This window comes from Pelophylax lessonae, assembly GCF_965119305.1.
Source record: "Pelophylax lessonae genome assembly, chromosome: 1".
NCBI lineage: Eukaryota > Metazoa > Chordata > Amphibia > Anura > Ranidae > Pelophylax > Pelophylax lessonae.
This window is the reverse complement of record NC_138768.1, coordinates 232982797-233003516: the sequence shown is the minus strand read 5'-3', so window position 1 is coordinate 233003516 and position 20720 is coordinate 232982797. Positions and strand designations below refer to the sequence as shown.

At 45.2% G+C, this 20720-nt stretch overlaps 1 protein-coding gene across 1 annotated transcript in view; it reads right to left on the bottom strand.

Moving 5' to 3' along the window:
• The window catches only part of MPHOSPH9 (M-phase phosphoprotein 9), a 217289-nt gene that overhangs the window by 130942 nt on the left and 65627 nt on the right, over positions 1 to 20720 (bottom strand). The window contains exons 5-6 of the mRNA XM_082258440.1: positions 14631 to 15175; positions 8685 to 8793 (exon numbers count right to left, since the gene is read on the bottom strand). Of these exons, the coding sequence (XP_082114566.1) occupies positions 8685 to 8793; positions 14631 to 15175 (654 nt within the window). The remainder of the gene's footprint in view (positions 1 to 8684; positions 8794 to 14630; positions 15176 to 20720) is intronic.

Genomic DNA, 20720 nt, shown 5'->3' with positions numbered 1-20720 from the left:
AGGAGAGGACAGTGTAGGAGGGGAAGGTCCCATGTGACCCCTCATAGTGGAGGAGGGTGGTAGGAGGTATGGGTACCCTAGGGTCCTACTCCCCTATGGAGGAGCCCACATCCGCCCCAGGCCTGCTAACCAGATGGGGTGACTGTACTTACCGGACTATGCTGCTGAGGATGGGCGTCCATCCTGACAGACTGCCTCTGCACCGCAGTGAGGGCGCTGTTGGCCAAGGGGCACGCTGCGACGCTGGCATGTTTCACCCGCAGGCCAGTCCCTGTTCATGGGACTATAGTCGCTATGGAGACCCAGCGAGGAGCTACGGTCTGCAAGCTCTCGCTGGCACAAACTCGGAGACCGTAAGGCTCTCAAATAGCCAGTCCGAAACCCAGCCGGCATTCCACAGGAACTGGAGTCAGCAGCAACAAAAAAAAAAAAAAGGTTCCCTTTAAGACATTTCAAACAGAGCTAGGACAAAAAGGTCCCAGCAGGGAGCTGTTTGGTCACTCCTAAGACCAGGCAGCTAAAACTGAAGATGCAATGGTGAGGCCAGGGGTAATAACCCAGGGACCCCGCCCCCCTGGGCGTGTCAAAGCCTTTGGCTCTACCTGGTCACTCCTAGCGGGAGGGGCTTTTTACCCATCCGTCTAAGATTTAAAAGCAGCAGCTACGTTCATTGGTCAACGAAAGAGAAATATATTTTTTTTTTGGCTGGGGCTACACCTAATAAAATGTACCTGTTCCGACTTACAAACAAATTCAACTTGAGAAAAACCTACAGGCCCTATCTTGTTTGTAACCCGGGGGACCACTTGTAGTTGCCCAATGAAACCGTGCATTAAGGTCAGCTTGTAAGCTGGAGACATCCTGTAAAGAAGTTATTCCACTGCAAAGCTTGGTGTCATCTGCAAAGACTGAAATGGTGCTTTTAATCCCAGACCCTAGATCATTTATAAAAGGTATTAAAAAGTAAGGGTCCCAAAACTGAACCTTGGGGTACACCACTGATTACCTTAGATCATTCAGAGTAAGAATCATTAACCACTACTCTCTGAATTCTATCTTTTACCCAATTTTCTATCCATTTACAAACTGATCTTTCCAAGCCTGTAGACTTTTCCTTACATATTAGCCGTGTGTGGGAAACTTCCTTTTAAAAATAAATCAGGTTCGTTTGACAACTTATGTTTTTCACAAATCCATGCTATCTGTTGCTTAAAATATTTTTTTTTCCAGCAAGAATTCATCTATGTGGTCTTTTATTAAACTCCAATATCTTCCCGACTATAAAAGTTAAACTAACAGGTCTATAGGTACTTGGCAAAGACTTTGATCCCTTTTTAAATATAGGCACCACATTGGCCCTACACCAATCCAGCGGTACTATTCCAGTACTTAATGAGTCCCTAAAAATTAGAAACAAAGCCTTTGAAATTACAGCGCTCAATTCTTTTAGGATGCCATGGGTGGATTCCATCTGGTCCAGGCGCTTTATCCACCTTTATTCTGTCTAAATATTTCTGGACCATATCACTTTTGAGCCATTGTGGATCATTTGGGGCTGTGTCAATACCATCCTCATTATGGTCATGAGCTCCCCCATGCTCCTTTGTATACACAAAGCTGAAGAAAGTATTTAATAAATTTGCCTTCTCTTTGTCCCCCAGTCACCCACTCTAGATTAATTTTTAAAGGGCCTACATGCTCAGACCTAACCTTTTTACTATAAATCAATTTGAAGAATTTTTGGTGTTTGTCCTACTATCTTTTGCAAGCTGTTGTTCATTTTGAATTTTTGCATCCTTGATTTCCTTTTTACATATTCTGTTATATTCTTTATAACAATTAAACAATGATAGTGTTCCTTCATTTTTTTATTTTTAAAAGGCTTTCTTCTTTATAGTTTTTTTAACTTTGGCCGTGAGCCACATAGGTTTTATTTTTAGCCTTTTAAACTTATTGCTCATGGGAATATACTTTGTAGTGAGTTTGCATACAGTCTTTTTGAAAAATTCCCATTTCTGTTCTGTGTTCATCAATGCCAATATTCCCTCCCAGTCTAAGTCCTGGGCCATCATCCTTGGAAAATTTGCTCTCTTAAAGTTAGGTAGTTTTATATTTCCTGTATGCGTTTGTTGCTTACAGCTAACATTAAATTAAATCATATTATGGTCACCGCTACCCAGATGTTCTTTTATACGAACATTATTAATAAGCTCTGCATGGTTTGAGATTACCAGTTCCAACAGAGCATCATTTCTGGTCGGGGCCTTAATAAACTGTACCATAAAATTGTCTTGTAATAGGTTTATACATTTTTGCCCTTTAACTGCTCCAGTCAATGTCTGGGTAGTTAAAATCCCCCATTATTATCACTGCCCCAACCCTTGCAGCCCTTTCTATCTGTGCCAGGAGCGGAGTCTCCACCTCCTCATTAATACTGGGAAGTCTATAACAAATTCAAATGATAATCTTTGTACACCCATGTACATTTCCACCCATACTGCTTCAGACTCATCACAATCTCCAACTAGGTCCTCTTTCACACTCACTTTGAGATCACTACTCACAGAGAGACAGACACCACCACCCCTCCTTTTTACCCTGTCTTTCCAGAAATATTAATAGCCCAGTCATGCGAAGCATGAAGCCAAGATTCAGAAATACCAATTAAATCATAGTTCTCCTCGTGCACTAGAGCTTCCAAATCACCTATTTTGCTTGGCAGACTTCTGCAATTGGTGAACAAACACTTTAATTCATTGTCACATTCTGCACACTTATTTTGCATATTTTTTATTTTGGTACAAATAGTACCATTTCCGATGGTTGTTTGTTTAATGGGAACCTTCCTATCCTCTGCCATAACTCTCCCCCCATCTTTCCCCATTCCGCCCACCAATAGGGGCTGACCATTGTCTAAACCTATCTGCCCCATTATAATCTAATTCACCCTCCCCTCCTCAATCCTAGTTTAAAAACTCCTCCAGTCTTCCCATAAACCTCTCCCCTAGCGCAACAGACCTCTTCCATTTAGGTGCAAACCATCTTTAGCATATATGTTGCACCCCAATGAAAAGTGGGCCCAGTGCTCTAAAAACCCAAATCCCTCCTTCTTACACCAGGTCTTTAGCCATGCATTCAGCTTTCTAATCTCCCCCCTGTCTTTCCTGTGTTGCGCATGGCACAGGCCATATTTCAAAGAATATCACCTTGGAGGTCCTTCCCTTCAACCTGCAGCCTAGTTCATTAAATTGGTTCTTAAGGAGCTCCATATATTCTGTCATTGGTTCCATTGTGGACCAAGACAGCTGGGTCATGCCCAGTCCCTCCCAGTAATTTATCAACCTGGTCCACCACATGCCGAACCCTGGCACCAGGGAGACAGAAAACCATTTGGTTGAGGTGATCCTGACAACAAATTATTCCATCAGTCTTTCTGATTATAGAATCCCCAATTACCACCAACTGTCTAGGCCTACCTACAGTCCCCTCACCACCTCTACTAGAAGGACTGCTCTCCCGGCTGTTCGGGATATCAGTGACATCTAGAGCTGCCACCTCTGAGCTTGCCACCCCCACATCTTCACCCAATGTGGCAAATCTGTTAGGGTGCTCAAACCCAGGGCTGGCCTTCCTTTTCTGTGAGCCCATACCACTCCCTCTGACTGTATTAACCCATCTATCCACCTGATAATCCTGACTTAACCCTCCACCCTCCCCATTAACCCCACTAGCCACCTGCTCAGCGAGCAGAGGACCCCTTTCAAGGTGATCAGTTCTGCCTAGTGTTGCAATTTGTTCCTCCATATCTTTAATGTGAGCTTCCAGAAGGGCAACACGTTCACATCTGTCGCAGCTGTATCCATCCTGGAGCGACTGCTCCGTTATTGTATACATGCGGCTGTAGTGGGAGAGGACTCATCCTTACTATCAGAGCAATCAGGGTGCGGGGACGCAGACGCAGCAGGGTGACTCGCATCCACGGCTGCCAAATCAGACTAAGATCTGAGGAGAGAGGAGGCAGGTGAAGGCGAGGGCACTTTTTGCTTGCCCATTTGTGTAGGATGAAATCAACTTTGGACACCAAAGGACTCCAGGACCGCCGTTAGTGCAGACAGGGATGACTGGGGATCAGGTGGTAAATGTGCCTCAGAGGGGATCAGGTGGTAAAATGTGCTCCAGAGACTCCATGAGTTAATCAGGGGAACCACATAACTAAAATGAATAGCACTGCAAAACGTCACGTCACCGCCGCGCTAGCGACACTAAAAGTCCCAGCACAACCAGCCGCTACTACAGCAGAGAGAGGGAAAACCCTCAGGCACCTACAGGGACTCAACACCATCCGATACTGCACAGAGAGACCAGCAGATCCTGCACTCCATGCGGCGATCAGTGAGAAAAATTAAGTACTGGAGTCAGCCACTAGAGGCCAAGGAGGGCTCCCACCACCGAATCACCTCCCACAGGGCTCCAAGAACATGGCCACTGCTATTTCTAATGGGAAACTACAAGAAAATGGCCGCTGGGCTATGACAACATTGTCGTCGATCCCCATAGCCAGCCATCCACAAGAAAATGGCAGCTCCCCGCAATGCACACGCGGTCCCAGGGACCATAGGGGAACCCCAGAAAATGATTAGCAGGAAAGGGGGGCACTGGAAGAAGCCCCCACCAGGATGACCCCCCCGTATCTGCGATCGGCTGCAGGCGGCGCACGCCTCCCCCCCATTTGCCTGCTTAGCCCCTGAAAATGCACAGATCTGGCCAGGTATATGGTGGGGGGGGGCTCAGTATGGGCAGATGTGGGGGGGGTAACGCTGGCGGGAAGGAGGGGAACCCGGGGGTCCGAACGTCCCAGGGAGGGGCCCACGTGCATCCCAAAAGACCACCAGGGGAGAGGGGGGGACACTACTTACTATATCATTTGAACCAGATGGGCACCTCCAGGGGAGAGGGGAGACTCTACTCACTATACCATTGGAACCGGGTGGGCACTGCTCCGGACAGACCACCTATCCACCGTAATGGGGGTGCTGTCAGCCAGGAGGCACGCTGCGACTCAGGTCGCGACCCGGTTGTGTGTGTCCTCGCGAGTCGTTTAACTCGCAGGCCAGCCCCCGTCAATTTGGGCTATGTCGTGGCCGACCTAGCGCAGAGCTGAGGTCTGCGTGCACTTGCTGGCCAGACTGGGGGGACCCTCTGGATCTAGAATATCCTGTCCATCGCTCAGTCCGGCAGTTGATTATAGTTCTCACAGGAACATAAAAAAAATAAGAGGAAAAAATTATATTTAAAAAGAAAAAAATGCTAGGACCAGAGATCCCAGCAAGGAACTAGGTCTTTACTCCTGACTAGGCAGAAAAAAAAAAACTGAGTGCCTATAGCAGAGAGTGGGAGTATACCCCGTGGGACTGCCCCATAGGCGTGGTAAAGTTTTTTCCAGCTTAGTGTCCTATTCCTGTAGGGGGCAGTATAACCCAATGGTCAAGAAGATATGGAGCTGTGTTCGTCAATGAACGAAAGATATAAACATTTTTAAATATTCCTTTTGGTGTGTATAAAACATTGGTGAATTGTTTGATAGTACCTTCTCTTAACTACTTCCGGTCCGCGCTATAGCTGAAGTACGGCTGCAGCGCGGACTCGAATTTCCGGGAGGCCGTCTTTAAACGGCCTCCCAGAGACAGGCTCCCCGCGTGCTCCCGCGAGCGCGCATAGGGGAAAATCTGTGTCGGCCGTGTCCCTTTGGACACAGCCAATCACCGATCATGGTAAATGGCCAATCACAGCAGCCATTTACCACGTGATCGGACCATGCAATGAGAGATGATCTTATATGTAAACATATGAGATCATCTCTCATCGCCAGCTCTCTTCCTCACACAGAGACTGCGTGTGAGGAAGGAGCAGAGCCGATCACCGGTAAGGGGACAAAGAAAAATGTAATCAGGGCACTGATCACTAGTGCCCTGATTACACAAGGTAAATGACATAACACAAGTGCCCACCATCAGTGCCCACAGTGCCCGCCATCAGTGCCCACAACCAGTGCCCATAGTGCTGCCAGTCAGCGCCCATCAGTGCCTGCTCATCTAGGCACTGATGGGCACTGATTAGCAGCACTGTGGGCACTGAGTGTGGGCACTGATGGTACTGCCCATCAGTGCTCATCAGTGCCACCCGTCAGTGTCCGTCAGTGCCACCCATCAGTGTCCAGCAGTGCCGCCTCTCAGTGCCCGTCAGTGCCGCCTCTCAGTGCCCAGCAGTGCCACCTCTCAGTGCTCATCAGTGCCGCCTATCAGTGCTCATCGGTGCCGCCTATCAGTGCGGCATATTAGTACCTCCTCATCAGTGCCACCTCATCAGTACCCATAAGTGCCACCTCATCAGTGCCCATAAGTGCCACCTCATCAGTGCAGCCTATCAGTGCCCATCAGTGCCCCCTCATCAGCGCACATCAGTGAAGGAGAAACATTTATTTATTTTCAAAATTTACTCGCAGAAAATAAGAACAACTTTTATTTTTTCAAAATTTTCTGTCTTTTTTCTTTTTTTTTTGTAAGAAATAAAAACCCAGAGGTGATTAAATACCACCAAAAGAAAGCTCTATTTGTGTAAAAAAAAATGATAAAAAATTTCATATGGGTGCAGTGTAGCATGACCGCGCAATTGTCATTCAAAGCATGAGAGCGCTGAAAGCTGAAAATTGGCCTGGGCAGGAAGGGGGTGAAAGTGCCCGGTAGGCAAGTGGTTAATATAGGAGTGATTGCCTTTAGATCTCATTGATTATTTGAGTGACACAGCTGTTGACTGAACCATATCCATTCAACCATATATTGTATGAGTGGGATGTCTGCAGGGGCAGGCATGCACCATCCACAAAACAAAGGGAGCCCTAACCCAACAGTAAGAATTATACTATTGCCTGAGATCTCACAAGGGCAGAGGAGAACAGACCGGGGAATCAGCATGAATAACCCATCGAACTTGAAGTGTTTGTTATCCCAACATTTCAAATTCCTGATATATGCCTGATGAACTATGTACTTGTATGAGAAAGTATCCTTCATATTGATTCCTTTGTGTAAAATCCCTGGAGTTCTTGTCAGTCCCTCTGCTTTTCTATTAACAACTGACCACACTAAGCTGGGCAGCACACCATGGTCAGTTATCTAGCTGTGCTGGGAACTCAGTGTGCTCTCCTCCAATGATTAGACTTGTCCTGACATGCCCCCGCTTCACAGCTATTCACTGGCAAAGCTCAGTGTGCTGCTACATCTCCTCCCCCTAGCTCTTATGCAGCTGAGTGAATGTAATCACTTATAAAAAAGGGAAAAAAGGAATTTATAAAAAAAAAATGTATATCTTTACAAAAATGTTTTGCATTTCATTTCTATTTTGAACTAAATGGGTTGTTTTATAATCACTTTCTCTGAAACAAAAGATTGTTAGCTAATAGGTGCTGTAAAAAGACAGCTACAGGAAAAAAGGCCTTTCCTTTTAGGCCCCGTTCACACTGGGGCGATCCGACTTCCCGGGCGACCTAACAGGTCGCGGCGCGCTGCTCGCACCGCGACCTCGGAGCGGCCGGCACGGACTTCATAACATTGAAGTCAATGCAGGTCGCTCCAGGTCGCCCCAAAGAAGCACCGGACCCTTTTTCTAAGTCGGAGCGACTTGTGTCACTCCTATTAGAACGGGTCCACAGCTTCTCTATGCCAGGCGACCTACGGCGACCTGTCAGGCGACCAGGTCGCCTGACAGGTCGCCCCAGTGTGAACAGGGTCTTATGGTACTCAAACACCAAACATTGAGTCATGCCTTTTTTAAATAAAAGACATGGGGATGCACCCTTAAATACACCCACAACTTTAAATTTGGTTTTTTAAGTGCAATAGTAAATCATATTGGAGATAGACAGACAAGCCTTTACCATAGGCTTGCAAGGACACTCCCAGCATCGCAGGAACCAAGGCAGGGTTTAGGCGAATTCTAATCCCGTGCATTAGCAATGAAATCTCTCCCTACGTAGCACAAAGCGGAGCTCAGCTGCTGCTGCAAATGCGCAGAGTGCACTGTACGTGAGAAGGGTTTAAACAAGTCCTCTCCCTAGTTTCTACAGTGCTGGGAGTACACTTGCAACTGTCGCCTGTCTTGTCATCTAGACAGGATGGAGGGAGGGGGAAATAAAATCGCTTACCCGGGAGTATTTGGGATAGGCTTGAGATATGCTGCAAATTGCCTATAGGTATGCCATTGAAAATATATTAAAGTTATCAAACTTAAGTGCTGGAGTACTTGGGCAATTTTATTGTAAAGGTGATTTTAACCTTTAAGTCATATAAAAAAGGTAGCTATCCTCCTAGCTACCCGTTTAGTTTTTTTGTGCACATAACGTCCTATCTCTGTGGATGGCACTATAACCCACTTGTAAATGGTTGATCTTCAATTAACAGCTGTGTCTCTCAATAACAAAAGAGAGATTAGTATGTTTAGTTCCACTTTAATCAGTTCTGTGTCCCACTCTGGTAATATAGTGTAGTATTTTCCTTTCAAATTCCATGTGACACAGCTGAGAACACAAAGAGCCGTCAGTGCATAATTGGTGAGCAAAGCCCTCTGCACAACAGTTCAATAAGTTCAGAGTCAATTCAAATATTAAGGAAGGAAAAAACAGAACTTACATCTCTTTCTATGTGTGGATTTGACTGTGTGGAAGAACTTTGTTCCATTTGGACAGATCTTTTCTGATGAGTCTTTCTTAGCTTCTGGGCCCATGTTGTCAGTGGTTTACTAAAACAAAATCAATACAGCTATGTCAAAACATTTAAGCATTCTGCACATGGGTGCCTGAGTCCTTGCAATCTAAAATTCTGACATATTTCCCCCACTTGAAAGCCCAGATGTTGCGTAAAGCCTATAGACATGAATGACTGTGTGCAGCTGTACTTGGGTTACCTTTCTTTTGCAATAGATTTTTATTCAAAGGTTTAACGTAGTGTTTAGGATACAAACAGTATCTAACATATTGGTATAAAAAGTAATGAATGCACCCTCAAGGAAATCAAGGGTTAGATCATTAAAAACCTAATACAAAAGCCCAGTCTAAAGGTTGATTCTACTGAAATATGCTACTGCTTGCCCAGTGCATAAGCAAGATAGATACTATATAGTTTCTCTTATGTCAGAAACAATAATTTGAAAAAACAATACTGCAGCAGTTGGTCAAATGTTAATGCAAAAGCATGAGAACATAATGGGAGCAATGATTGCCAGTTAGGCTAGCACCTGAAATCACAATACTTTCCTCCCATATTGATCTGGAGATAGGAGGCCCAAAAAGCTCTCTATTTGTATCCACATATATAACAGCTAATCTTGAAAAGAGAAAAGAAAATGAAAGGAAAGGAGAAGAAGAAAGAAAGGGAGCAAGAGTAGGTTTCCATGATCCAGGTCCCAGCCTCGGACTTCTCCCAGAACTATGAGGCTTGAAGGTATTTAATCCAGGAGAGTTTATGTTTTACTAAAGCAACATTAACAACTTGGGATTTCCATGCTCGTGCTATAGTAGTTTTAGCTGCTAAAAAAAATTAAAAAAAATGAGGGTTCAAAGAGGTCTGGGGATCTTTTCCAGCAAGTCCGTAAACAGTGCCGTTTTAGGGTTTTTAAGGATATTTTGTCCTGTCACCGAGTAGACCAGGTTAAATATTCTGACCCAAAAATGCTGGACCTTTGGACAGGACCACCAGACATGGAACATTTCACCCTAGCCTCCACACCCTCTAAAGCAAAAGGGGTGAAGTGCCAGGGTACAGTCTAGCCAGCCTCGCTGGAACAAGGTGCCATCTAGACAGCACCTTGTAGCTTGCTTCCACTAGTGAAGTATTGAGTATGCCTTTGTGCACCATGGTCGACCACTGCTCCCATACTTCCTCCGCTACAGTCTCACCCAGGTCTGATTGCCATGCGTTTTGATGAGAAGGCTACTGAATAGAACATAAAGCTCAGAGATCCCCCCCGCATGACTTGGGGCCACGTAGGCAAATATTTTCAAATGGAGTCCTGGTGGTTATATCTGTCTGGTCCGTACTTAGGGGTTTTATAAAGTGGGTAATTTGGTACAGGCGAAATGTTTATCTGGGGGATCTGTAGCGTTTCCAGAAAATAAGATGGTCATCTAATCCCTTTATGGTCTCTAAAGTGCGCTGTCCTATAAAGACCTTTGTTAACCCACCATGTGAATTGTTGGTGTTCTGTCCCGGAATAAACTTCAGTTTATCCAATATAGGGGCCACTGGTAAGTAGATAGATTTCAATCGGTATAGTTTGCACACCGCTTCCCACAGCCGTAAGGAATGGGAAAAGGAAGGACTCAGGATAGCCCGTCGTTCCCTTGTAGGGAGCCACATTAAATACCATAGCCATACCAGTTGATCAACTCTATAGTATCTCAAGAAGTGGGGAACTCTCAGTCCACCCTTCCACTTAGAGATGTACAAAGTGGAGTGGGCAACCCTGCATCCTCCCCACCCCAATTTAATTTGTAAACCAGTGATTTAAGTTTTTTAAGGAATGCAGATGGTATATAAATCTGCAAGAGTCGGAAGTAGTATAAGATACAAAGGAGGATTGTCATCTTAATAGCGGCTAATCTACCCATCCAGAAAAGCGTGTGGACCTGCCAGTTCTTTAAATCTTGTTCAATTGAAGAATAAAGAGGGGGGTACTGGACTCAAAACAACGTAGAAATGTCTGGAGTAAGTTTCACTTCGAGATAAAGAAGTGCTTGAGTAAACCGTTTAAAGGAGAAGAACCTCTGTATAGTCTCCTGGACCGGGTTCAGAAGATTTATGTTCAATGCTTCTGATTTGGCTTGGTTTACTCGCAGTCCTGAGACTATCTCAAATTTAGAGAGAATGTGGCAAATAAGTTGGGCAAAGTACTGAAGGGGTCTGTGACGAATAACAAATCATCGGCAAAAAGAGCGCACTTATGAATTTTGCCCCCACTATAGATGCCGTGAATATTGGAATTGGCTCGAAAGGCTATCGCCAAAGCTTCAAATGCCATGACAAAAAGGAGAGGTGAGAGGGGACATCCCTGCCTAGTCCCCTTCCTTATCTGCAGATCTGATTTACACCCATATGCAAGGATGTTAGCCGAAGGGTTCAATTATAGCGCTCCTAGGAGATTTAAAAATTTTGGACCGCAGTTTCACTTTCTCTGTTTATGGAAAAAGAAGGGCCAGGATATGGAGTCAAAGGCCTTATGAAGGTCCAATGACAAAAACATACCCTGCTTGGTGCCCATCCTATCCCAACTAAAGCGTAAGACAGAAACCAGATCGATAGCTTGTCAGATCTAGTCCACAGCCTGTCTTTCCATGACAAATTCCACCTGATCTATGTGGGTATATTGTGCCAAGAAATTTTTAAAAAGATTTGCATATATTTTCATAAGAAATTTCAAGGTGTTATTAATCAACAATATCGGACGATAGTTAGCCACGTCACTATGATTCTTGTCCAGTTTAGGGATCAAGCATGTATAGGCTCTATTGGTGTCCACATCAAGCGCAGTACCAGCACATATAGCCATAAAACATTTTTTGCAGGTGGGTGCTAGCAGTGGTGCATTTCTTATAGCAGGAGGCAGAGAACCCATCCGGACCCAGAGTCTTAGAGGCATTAGCCTGTTTGATCACAGCCAGTATTTCCGCCATAGAAATGTCCTTCTCCAAGAATACATGGTGAAAATCCAAGAAAGATGGGAGGGTTATATCTTTAATGAAATCTCAAAGGCTGCAGGCAAAAGACCTCCATGTGCAGTGTATAAGGAGGTATAGTAAGAATGGAATGTAAGTTCACCTTTCTAATACAATGTACTATGAAGTCAAAGGACCTCAGTGTGTAGAAAAACACCCTGCAACTTAAAAAATTCAAGCTTATTTAAAAAGAGAAGTATGACCAAAGCTTTTTGGCCATACTTCTCTTCTGGGTCACAGGAGCTGGCCCAGGCTCTGCAGGTATCCCAACAATGTCAGAATCCACTCAGATGCCTGACCAGCAGTTGGCTCAGTCTCCCAGCACGTCGCTGAGAGCCTGAGCAAGCTGCTCCCACCCCCTCCACAGCCTGACACTCCAGTGAGTGCTGGAGAGGCAGAGCATAGAGACGCTGACTGGCAGTCACCGTTCTCTGCTCATTGAAGACTGACATCTGAGTGATCAGCGGCCATGTGATCACTGTTGGTCTTAGAGTCTGCTGGGGACAGCTGCAGCATCATATACTGTAGGTGAGTATGCATGTTTGTTATTTTGCCATCTCATACTTCTGCTTTAAATGTTATGCCTGTACACAAGGTGCTGATTCCTCACAGCCTGGCTGAAAAATGACTATTGTTAGTAATAAGCTCTGCCCTGCATAGGATCTATGCTTTTCTTTTTAGGACTTGCAAATGCATAGTGCACTTTTCCTGCCTCTACCACTGCAGTGAGTGAGTTCAGCACTTGTCCTAAAGGTATGGCTCCATTTTTCAAAGCTGCACAATGAACTTACACTTAAAAGGAGAAACAACATGGGAAAATGAACATGTATTGTAACGATTTACTGCATGTTTTTAAGTGGTTCTAAAGGTTGAAGGTTTCTTACCCTTGCCAAGCAGGAAGGGCCAGAAGCGCCAGTGGAGGACCCAAGAAGAAAAGGATTGGCCCCCACGGCATGCCATGCGGTCTCCTGGACCCCCAAAGGGGTCCCAGATAAGAGGCATCAGAGGGGCCCTAGGAAGGGACCCCACCAGGACAAAGCCACCCCCTTTTTCACCCCCCCCTACCCCCCCAGAGGTAGTACCTACTATGGGTAGGGGAAAGGTGGAGGGGGTAGGCTCAATATCCCAGAGGCCAGGGGAACCAAGGGAGCCCCGAAGGCCCGACTATTCCAAGGAGGGGGCCCGAGACCGCCAGAGGATTGGGGAGACAGCATTACTCACCATACCATGGAACAAAGTGGGCCCCACTCCACACAGACTACCTCCCAACCGGGGTGGGGGTGCGGTCAGTCAGGGGGAACGCTGCGACTCAGCGTTCCTGGTCAATTGCGTCCCAGCAAGACTTGTCCACTTGCAGGCTCGTGCCCATCCATTGGGGCTCTGTAGTGGCGAGGCCTAGTTCTGGAATATAACCTGCTCGCTGGCCAGGCTGGGAGACCATAAGGATCTAGAATATCCAGTCCGAAAACCACAGCCGGCTGTTGCTTGTAGTTCTCCAGGAACTCTAACTAGTGAAAATAAAAAAAAATAAAAAAAATCACAAAATCACAAAATTTCCCTATTATAGCCAAGAAGGGAACTAGGTCCTATTCCTAAACTATAAATATGGAAACAAAAATTACTGCGCTAACTGTTAAGTGAAAAAGCAGCTGACACCAATCACTAGACAATAAAGTGATAAACGATACAAAGAAGAAAAACAAATGTGCAGCGCTGATAATGATAATAGAGTCCAACAAGCATGAAAAGTCCAATGAGAAAATTTCATATAGATAATGGTGATGAAAGAAATCCAAACGAAAATAATATGAACTAGTTGTGCAGCAAATCCCAACACCAGTGAAGATAAAGTGAATTGCGCTCACCAGATGGATGGGACCCAGATACCGTATAGTATAGGGGTCAAACAAGCTTGAGAGAGTGATGGAGTGTCCCAGCAGGATTCACCGACCTCGATGGATAGCGTGTAGATCCTTGACAGGTATGATCAGTCAAAATCTCCACTCCCACACGATGGATGGTGTATGAAAAAGAAGGGGGACATACATAGCGTAATATTGCTAAAAACAGTTTATTAAAAAAGTAGCCGATACACTTACAAACATCCGTGAATGAAAAAGGCATGTATGCCGGAAACATGTTAAGAGGACCATAGTCAGCCCAGCTGTTTATACTTGACACGCTATTTATTCACGGATGTTTGTAAGTGTATCGGCTACTTTTTTAATAAACTGTTTTTAGCAATATTACGCTATGTATGTCCCCCTTCTTTTTGATACACCATCCATCGTGTGGGAGTGGAGATTTTGACTGATCATACCTGTCAAGGATCTACACGCTATCCATTGAGGTCGGTGAATCCTGCTGGGACACTCCATCACTCTTTCAAGCTTGTTTGACCCCTATACTATACGGTATCTGGGTCCCATCCATCTGGTGAGCGCAATTCACTTTATCTTCACTGGTGTTGGGATTTGCTGCACAACTAGTTCATATTATTTTCGTTTGGATTTCTTTCATCACCATTATCTACATGAAATTTTCTCATTGGACTTTTCATGCTTGTTGGACTCTATTATCATTATCAGCGCTGCACATTTGTTTTTCTTCTTTCTATTCCTAAACTAGGCAGAAACAAACTGGCTGCTGTAGCAGAGTGTGTGGGGTTATGCCTGCAGGGACAGCCCCCATAGGCGTGGTAAAGCTTTTCCGTGCCTAGTGCCTATTCCTGATTGGAGGAGCATAACTTAATAGTCTAAGAAGATATGGATCTGCGTCTGTCGATGAATGATAGAGAGATAAGGCACAACATTTCCTCAAGCTATAGTGAAACTCTAAAGGTTAATACCACATCAATGGTACTTACCTGTTTGGCTGGTTAGATTGGCTGACAGTCCTTTTCTCATAGTTCATATGGCTTCCTGACAGGTTTCCTTCAGAAGATTTCACAAGCTGTGTTAGACATTTTGTATCAGGTACCAGTATGAAAGGTTTTTCACTGTCTACAGATGTAGGAGCTAAATGAGGATGCCTAGTAAACTCAGTTCTGCATTCTACAGAAGTCTGTTTTGTAGAAAGACAGGCGTTCCTTGAGGTATTTTGACTACAGCTGCTTAAACAAGCATTTGGCTCAGAGGCAGAAAGTGTTTCGTAGCCACTGCTGATGGAAGTACTCTCCTGAAAGTGCTCCTGTGTAATGAAGGCTCTTTTCTGAATATCAAGTTCTCTGAGCAGATGGAATGCGTTGCTGGTGTTTTCTCCCCTCTCTTCATCTTGGGAATGCTGTCCAGCATCAGCACTTGGAGGATGGGCTCCACTTGCTTGAGTTAAGATGGCATTGCCTGTCCTACAGTTCCGAGGAGAGCCGCTTCCCTGTAACTGGGCTAAACGTTTAATTTCCTCGCGGATGAGCTGGAAGTAAAACAAAAGCACTGAAGCTATAATTATTAGAATTCACAAGTGGAATGACTATTCCAGGATACTACACTGAATTTCATAGGTGAGATAAGGACAAAACCCCTATCCCACAAACATTCACCACCAAAAATGAACAGCACTTTATAATTTGCTCGTTATATAATCAATCATGAGCAATACAGCTGTACAATATGGCTAGTCATCCATAAAAATTCATAACAAAACACTTTTCAAACAGATACAGTTATGCTCCTATTTTTTAGTATGGGAGGCTTAATGGAATATGAACATTTCCCAAGATCATGGTGACTAATTAAAGTAAAATTGCTGCAAGCAGCTGCCAAAACACGCAAGCTACTACTGAAGCATAAACATTAACCTTTTCACAATGAGACACTACAATGAAAATAGATACAGACATTTAACAAGAGGAGGAATTTTAACATAAACAAAAAAGCCAAAAATATTAGACAAACAATATGTTATTGTCATTGTTAATTATTAATATGCCAGAAAAGTCAAGCAAGCTAGTGGAAATTATTATTTTATTTAAACAACATAGGGGTGTATTTTTAAAAAATGTGCAGCGCCATTTTTCCTGTGTACCTGCATGTACAGCTTTTCTGTGCGAATGGGGGCAAAACCAAATATTACGAGATTATTTTCTCTGCAGGTTGAGTGTATCAGCAAAATACCCAATTATGGCCACTAGATTTGGCTGATGAGCATAGGAAATGAAAAACAAAATTTACTGTAATTGTCAGCTACAATTTAATGTAGTATTTTTTGGATTCTTTCTATGAAGAACATTCAGGCTAGAAAGAAAATAGACTAACATTTGATTTTGCTCCCATTTATAGCATTTAAAGCGGAATTCGGTTCTCCTGTGAAAAAAAATAAAAGTCAGCAGCTACAAAAATGGTAGCTTCTTACACACTTACCTGTCCCACGATCTAGCAGTGTGCTCACCCCAGTCGGTTTCACTCGCTGTCTTCTGTCTTCAATGCCGGCATCTTTATGGGCACCCAGCTGTCACATGTCCCAGAAGACTTTGGGGGGGGGGGGGGGGGGGTTAGTAGAAATTCCACTCCAATAGCCTAGGTGGTCGGAGCAGAAATGGAGCGGGTACCTGTCAAAATCAGGTACCCGTTCTGACCGCCCCCCCACTCCTCAAAAAGTACTAATTGTTCAAGAGGAGCAGGGTACAAGTCCTTCAAGCGGAACTTCCCCTTTTTGGGTGGAGCTCTGCTTTAAAACACTATTATTATTATTGTATGTACCCAACCCTGCATTTCACTATGAAGAGCTCCCTAGATGCTTTATTTGACTGTTATTCATGGTTTGTACTCATGGTTAATTATTGCCCAAATCAATGTTTTTCCCTCACTTTCTGTTCTGTTGACAAGGGTTTTAACAGTCAGGATGTAATGTAAAATCTGCAACAGGTGTACAGTATATAAAAACAGAGCAAAACAAGCCAGTGTTTTTATTTTATTGGCAGGGCTATTTTTAGCCTTGTTTTTCCCCGGGGGCTCTGACCCCACTGCCATTTTGCCCCTGGTCAAAAATGACATGTCCTTCTCTTGCAGCCCCCTTGAATATCCCTGTCACATATCCCAGGAGGCTGCAAAACCCATTCACAGAAAGTCCAGGGCAGCGCTAAATGCATCACTGGGGGCCTGGTTGTCTGAACCCAGACAAAAAGCAGCCAACTGAGGAGAACCAAGATGGAGGTGCGGGACACAGGCTTGTCACACCTGAACAGTGGATTCCTGCAGGAGAATGCTGGCAAGGAGAATATGTTTTTTGAAGAGAGCCCCACGAGAGAGTGTGTAAGCTTTAAGTCAGTGGCAATGAAAGGTTAAAAAACTGGATTTTTGACTTACCGTAAAATCCTTTTCTCTGGACTTCATTCAAAGACGCAGCTCCATATTCTTCTTTGCCATTGGTTTATGCTGCCCCCTACAGAAGTAGGACACTAGGCAGGAAAAATCTTTACTACGCCTATTAGGGAATTCCTGCAGGCATACACCCACTCACTCTGCTGTAGGATTCAGTTTTGTTGCAAGCACTGTTTAGAAGAAAAAAACTCCATCCCACTCAGAAATAGAGGGGCGGGTGCTGCGTCTGTCAATGAACTTCAGAGAAAAGGATTTTACGGTAAGTAAAATAAAAAGTTTTCCCTATCGTTCATTGACAGACGCAGCTCCACATTCCTCTTGACCATTGGGACATCCCAAAGCAGTATTTGCATGAGGTGTGGGAAAACAACGCAGAAAAGAAGTAATTCCCCAAAGGCTAATCTTAGCCAACCAGTGAACATAGAGCTCAACCAGAAAACATACATACAAAGAGAATATTTTATCTTTTAAACAACAGCCTGCAAAACCTTGTGGGCAAAAGAAGCATCCTAGGATGCCAAAACATCTACTTTGTAGAATTTTGTGAACGTGTGCACAGACGACCAAGTTGTCGCCTTGCAAACTTGCATTACTGACGCCTGATGGCGAAAAGACCAAGAGGCACTCCGCGCCCTAGTAGAATGCGCCTTCACAGGGAAAGGTGGAACCTGACCCTTCAGTGAACAAGCCTGTACCACAGTCTGCCTGATCCATCTGGATATGGTCACGGCAGACGCAGCCAGTCAATCCCTTTCTAGGTCCTTCTGTGGGGGCAAAAATAGTCTGATTTCATGAAAGATTCAGTAGCCGTCAGGTAAACCCTAATTGCCTGAACCACGTCCAAAGAATGCAAGGCAATTTCCCTAGGATGCTTGGGCTTAGGACAGAATGAAGGCAGAACAATGTCTCCATTCAAATGGAAATCAGAAACCACCTTAGGAAGAAACGACTGAGAATGCCAACACATCTACTTTGTAGAATTTAGTGAATGTCTGCACAGACGACCAAGTTGCCGCCTTGCAAACTGCACCCTAGCAAAATGCGCCTTCACGGGGAAAGGTGGAACCTGACCCTTAAGTGAATACGCCTGTACCACCATTCGCCTGATCCATGTGGATATAGTCGCAGCAGACGCAGCCAATCCCTTCCGAGGTCCTTCTGTGAGGACAAAAGGAGAGTCCGATTACCTGAAAGACTCTTATTGTCCAAGCCACAGCCAAAAGAATGCAAGGCAATTTCCTTGGGATGCTTGGGCTTAAGACAGAGTGAAGGCAGCACAATGTCTTCATTCAATGGAAATGAGAAACCACCTTAGAAAGAAATGACCGATTAGGTCGAAGTACCACCTTGTATCTGTGGACCACCAGATAAGGTGAACGGCAGGATAGCGTTGCCAATTCAGATACTCTGCGAACAGAGGTAATAGCCACCAAAAAGGCTACCTTCTGTGACAGTGTAAGAAGAGGAATCTCCCTAATGTTCTCAAAGGGAGGTTTTTGGAGAACAGACAGTAACAAGTTAAGATCCCACGGAGGTAACGGGGATAGTCTCGGAGGAGCCATATGGCAAACCCCTTGAATAAAAGTGAAATCAAAGCATGCGTAGCTAAAGGGCGTTGGAAAAATACAGCCAAAAGCAGACACTTGGCCTTCTATAGTACCCAAGGCCAACTGCTGTTCAACCCCTGTTTGGAGAAAGTTCAAAATCCTAGCCACCGAAAAAAGGCGAGGATGCACCTTTAGCGAGTCACACCATGAGATGTACGATTTCCAGGTACGATGATAGATCTTCCTGGAGGAAGATTTTCTAGCCTTCAACAGTGTAAGAATCGCTGAGTCAGAATGACCCCTGTCCTTCAATACCTGTATTTCAACAGCCACGCCATTAAAGCCAGCGACTGTAAAGCAGGATGGAAGATCGGCCCTTGAGACAGCAGATCTTCCCTGAAAGGAAGTCTCCAAGGAGCATCGGCGACCAACCTTACCAGATCTGCATACCAAGACCGGCAAGGTCAGCCTGGAGTCAACTGAATGACCAGTATCCCTTCCACCTCTATTCTGCGCAGAAATCTCGGCAGGAGTTTCAGCAAAGGGAATGCATAGATCAGCAGATACTTACCCCAAGGAGCCACCAGTGTGTCTGTGGCATCGGCCAGAGGATCCTAAGACCTGGCTACAAACCTCTGTACCTTCTTGTTGGTGTTGAGGGGCTAATAGGTCGACGTTGGGTGTCCCCCACTAGACACACAGTAGGTGAAACATGAGTCAGGTAATGCGCCTGCCAGTCCTCCACTCTTTTCTGCCCATTTCAGGATCTCGGCCACCTCCTGGGCTGCCAAGACACTCTTGTTGCCCCCTTGATGATTGACGTAAGCCACGGCCGTGGCACTGTCCGATTGAATCTGAACTGAACAACCCTGCAGACGATTTGTCCAGTGACTCAGGCAAAGCTTTATTGCTCTGAGTTCCAGAATATTGATCGGTAGTCTGGACTCCTCCACGGTCCAGGACCCCTGGACACACAGCTTTCCAAGCACTCCTCCCCAGCCGGACAGGCTGGCATTCGTGGTTACCACGGTCCAATACAATGGGAGGAAGGACTTGCCCTGGCATAGGGCCAACGAGCGAAGCCACCACAGAAGAGCACTCTGTGCCGTGACTCAACCGAATCGTAGTGTCCAAGGATTTTGGGTCTTTGTTCCACTTGACAAGACTTTCCCTTTGTAAGGGTCTCGTATGGAACTGAGCAAAGGGAACCGCCTCGAAGGTTGACACCATCAGGCCTAAGGCTCGCATGCAAGTCCGCAGAGGACAGGTTGCTTGATCACAGCAAACAAATCGCCCTCTGCAACTTTTGCATCTTTTCTGGGGGAAGAAACACCCTCGCCAAAGGGGAATCCAGAGTGAGGCCCAGATAATCCAGTTTTGATGATGGTACCAGAGCAGATTTTAACTTGATGTTCTAACCGAACTCTTTTAGTGTCCGTACAGTGATTGTCAAGTCACCCAACAGGACTGAATGTGAGTCTGCTCTTAAGAGGAGATCGTTCAGGTACCCCAGTACCGGAATCCCCCATTGTCGCAGTAATGCCAATACCAGAGCCAACATTTTGGTGAAGACCCTGGGAGCGGAGGCGAGACCAAAGGGTAATGCCACAAATTGATAATGCTCCTCTCCTACAGTGAAGCGAAGAAATCGCTGGTGTCCAGCGTAAATAGGGATGTGTAGATATGCGTCCTTGATATCAATGGAGGCAAAGAAGTCCCCTTGGTGTAGAGACACCACTAGCGTGAGAATGGACACCATTTAAACCTTCTGTACCCGCCCAAATCGGTTCAGAGCCTTGAGGTCCAGGATTGGACGCACTTTGCCTTCTTTCCTGGGAACAGTAAACATGTTTGAATAGAACCCCTGAAAGCGTTCCTGAGAGGGAACCGGCGTAATGACCCATTGCAACAGCTGATCTTGTACCACCTCTCGTAGATCCCTTAACCGATATGGAGATAGGTGTAGATTGGATGGGAAGAATCTGTCCGACGGTCAAAACCTGAAATCGATCTTGTAACCGGATCGGATCAGTTTAAGGACCCATTTGTCCTGAATCAAGGAGGTCCATGGTTCCGGAAAGAAGCGAAGAC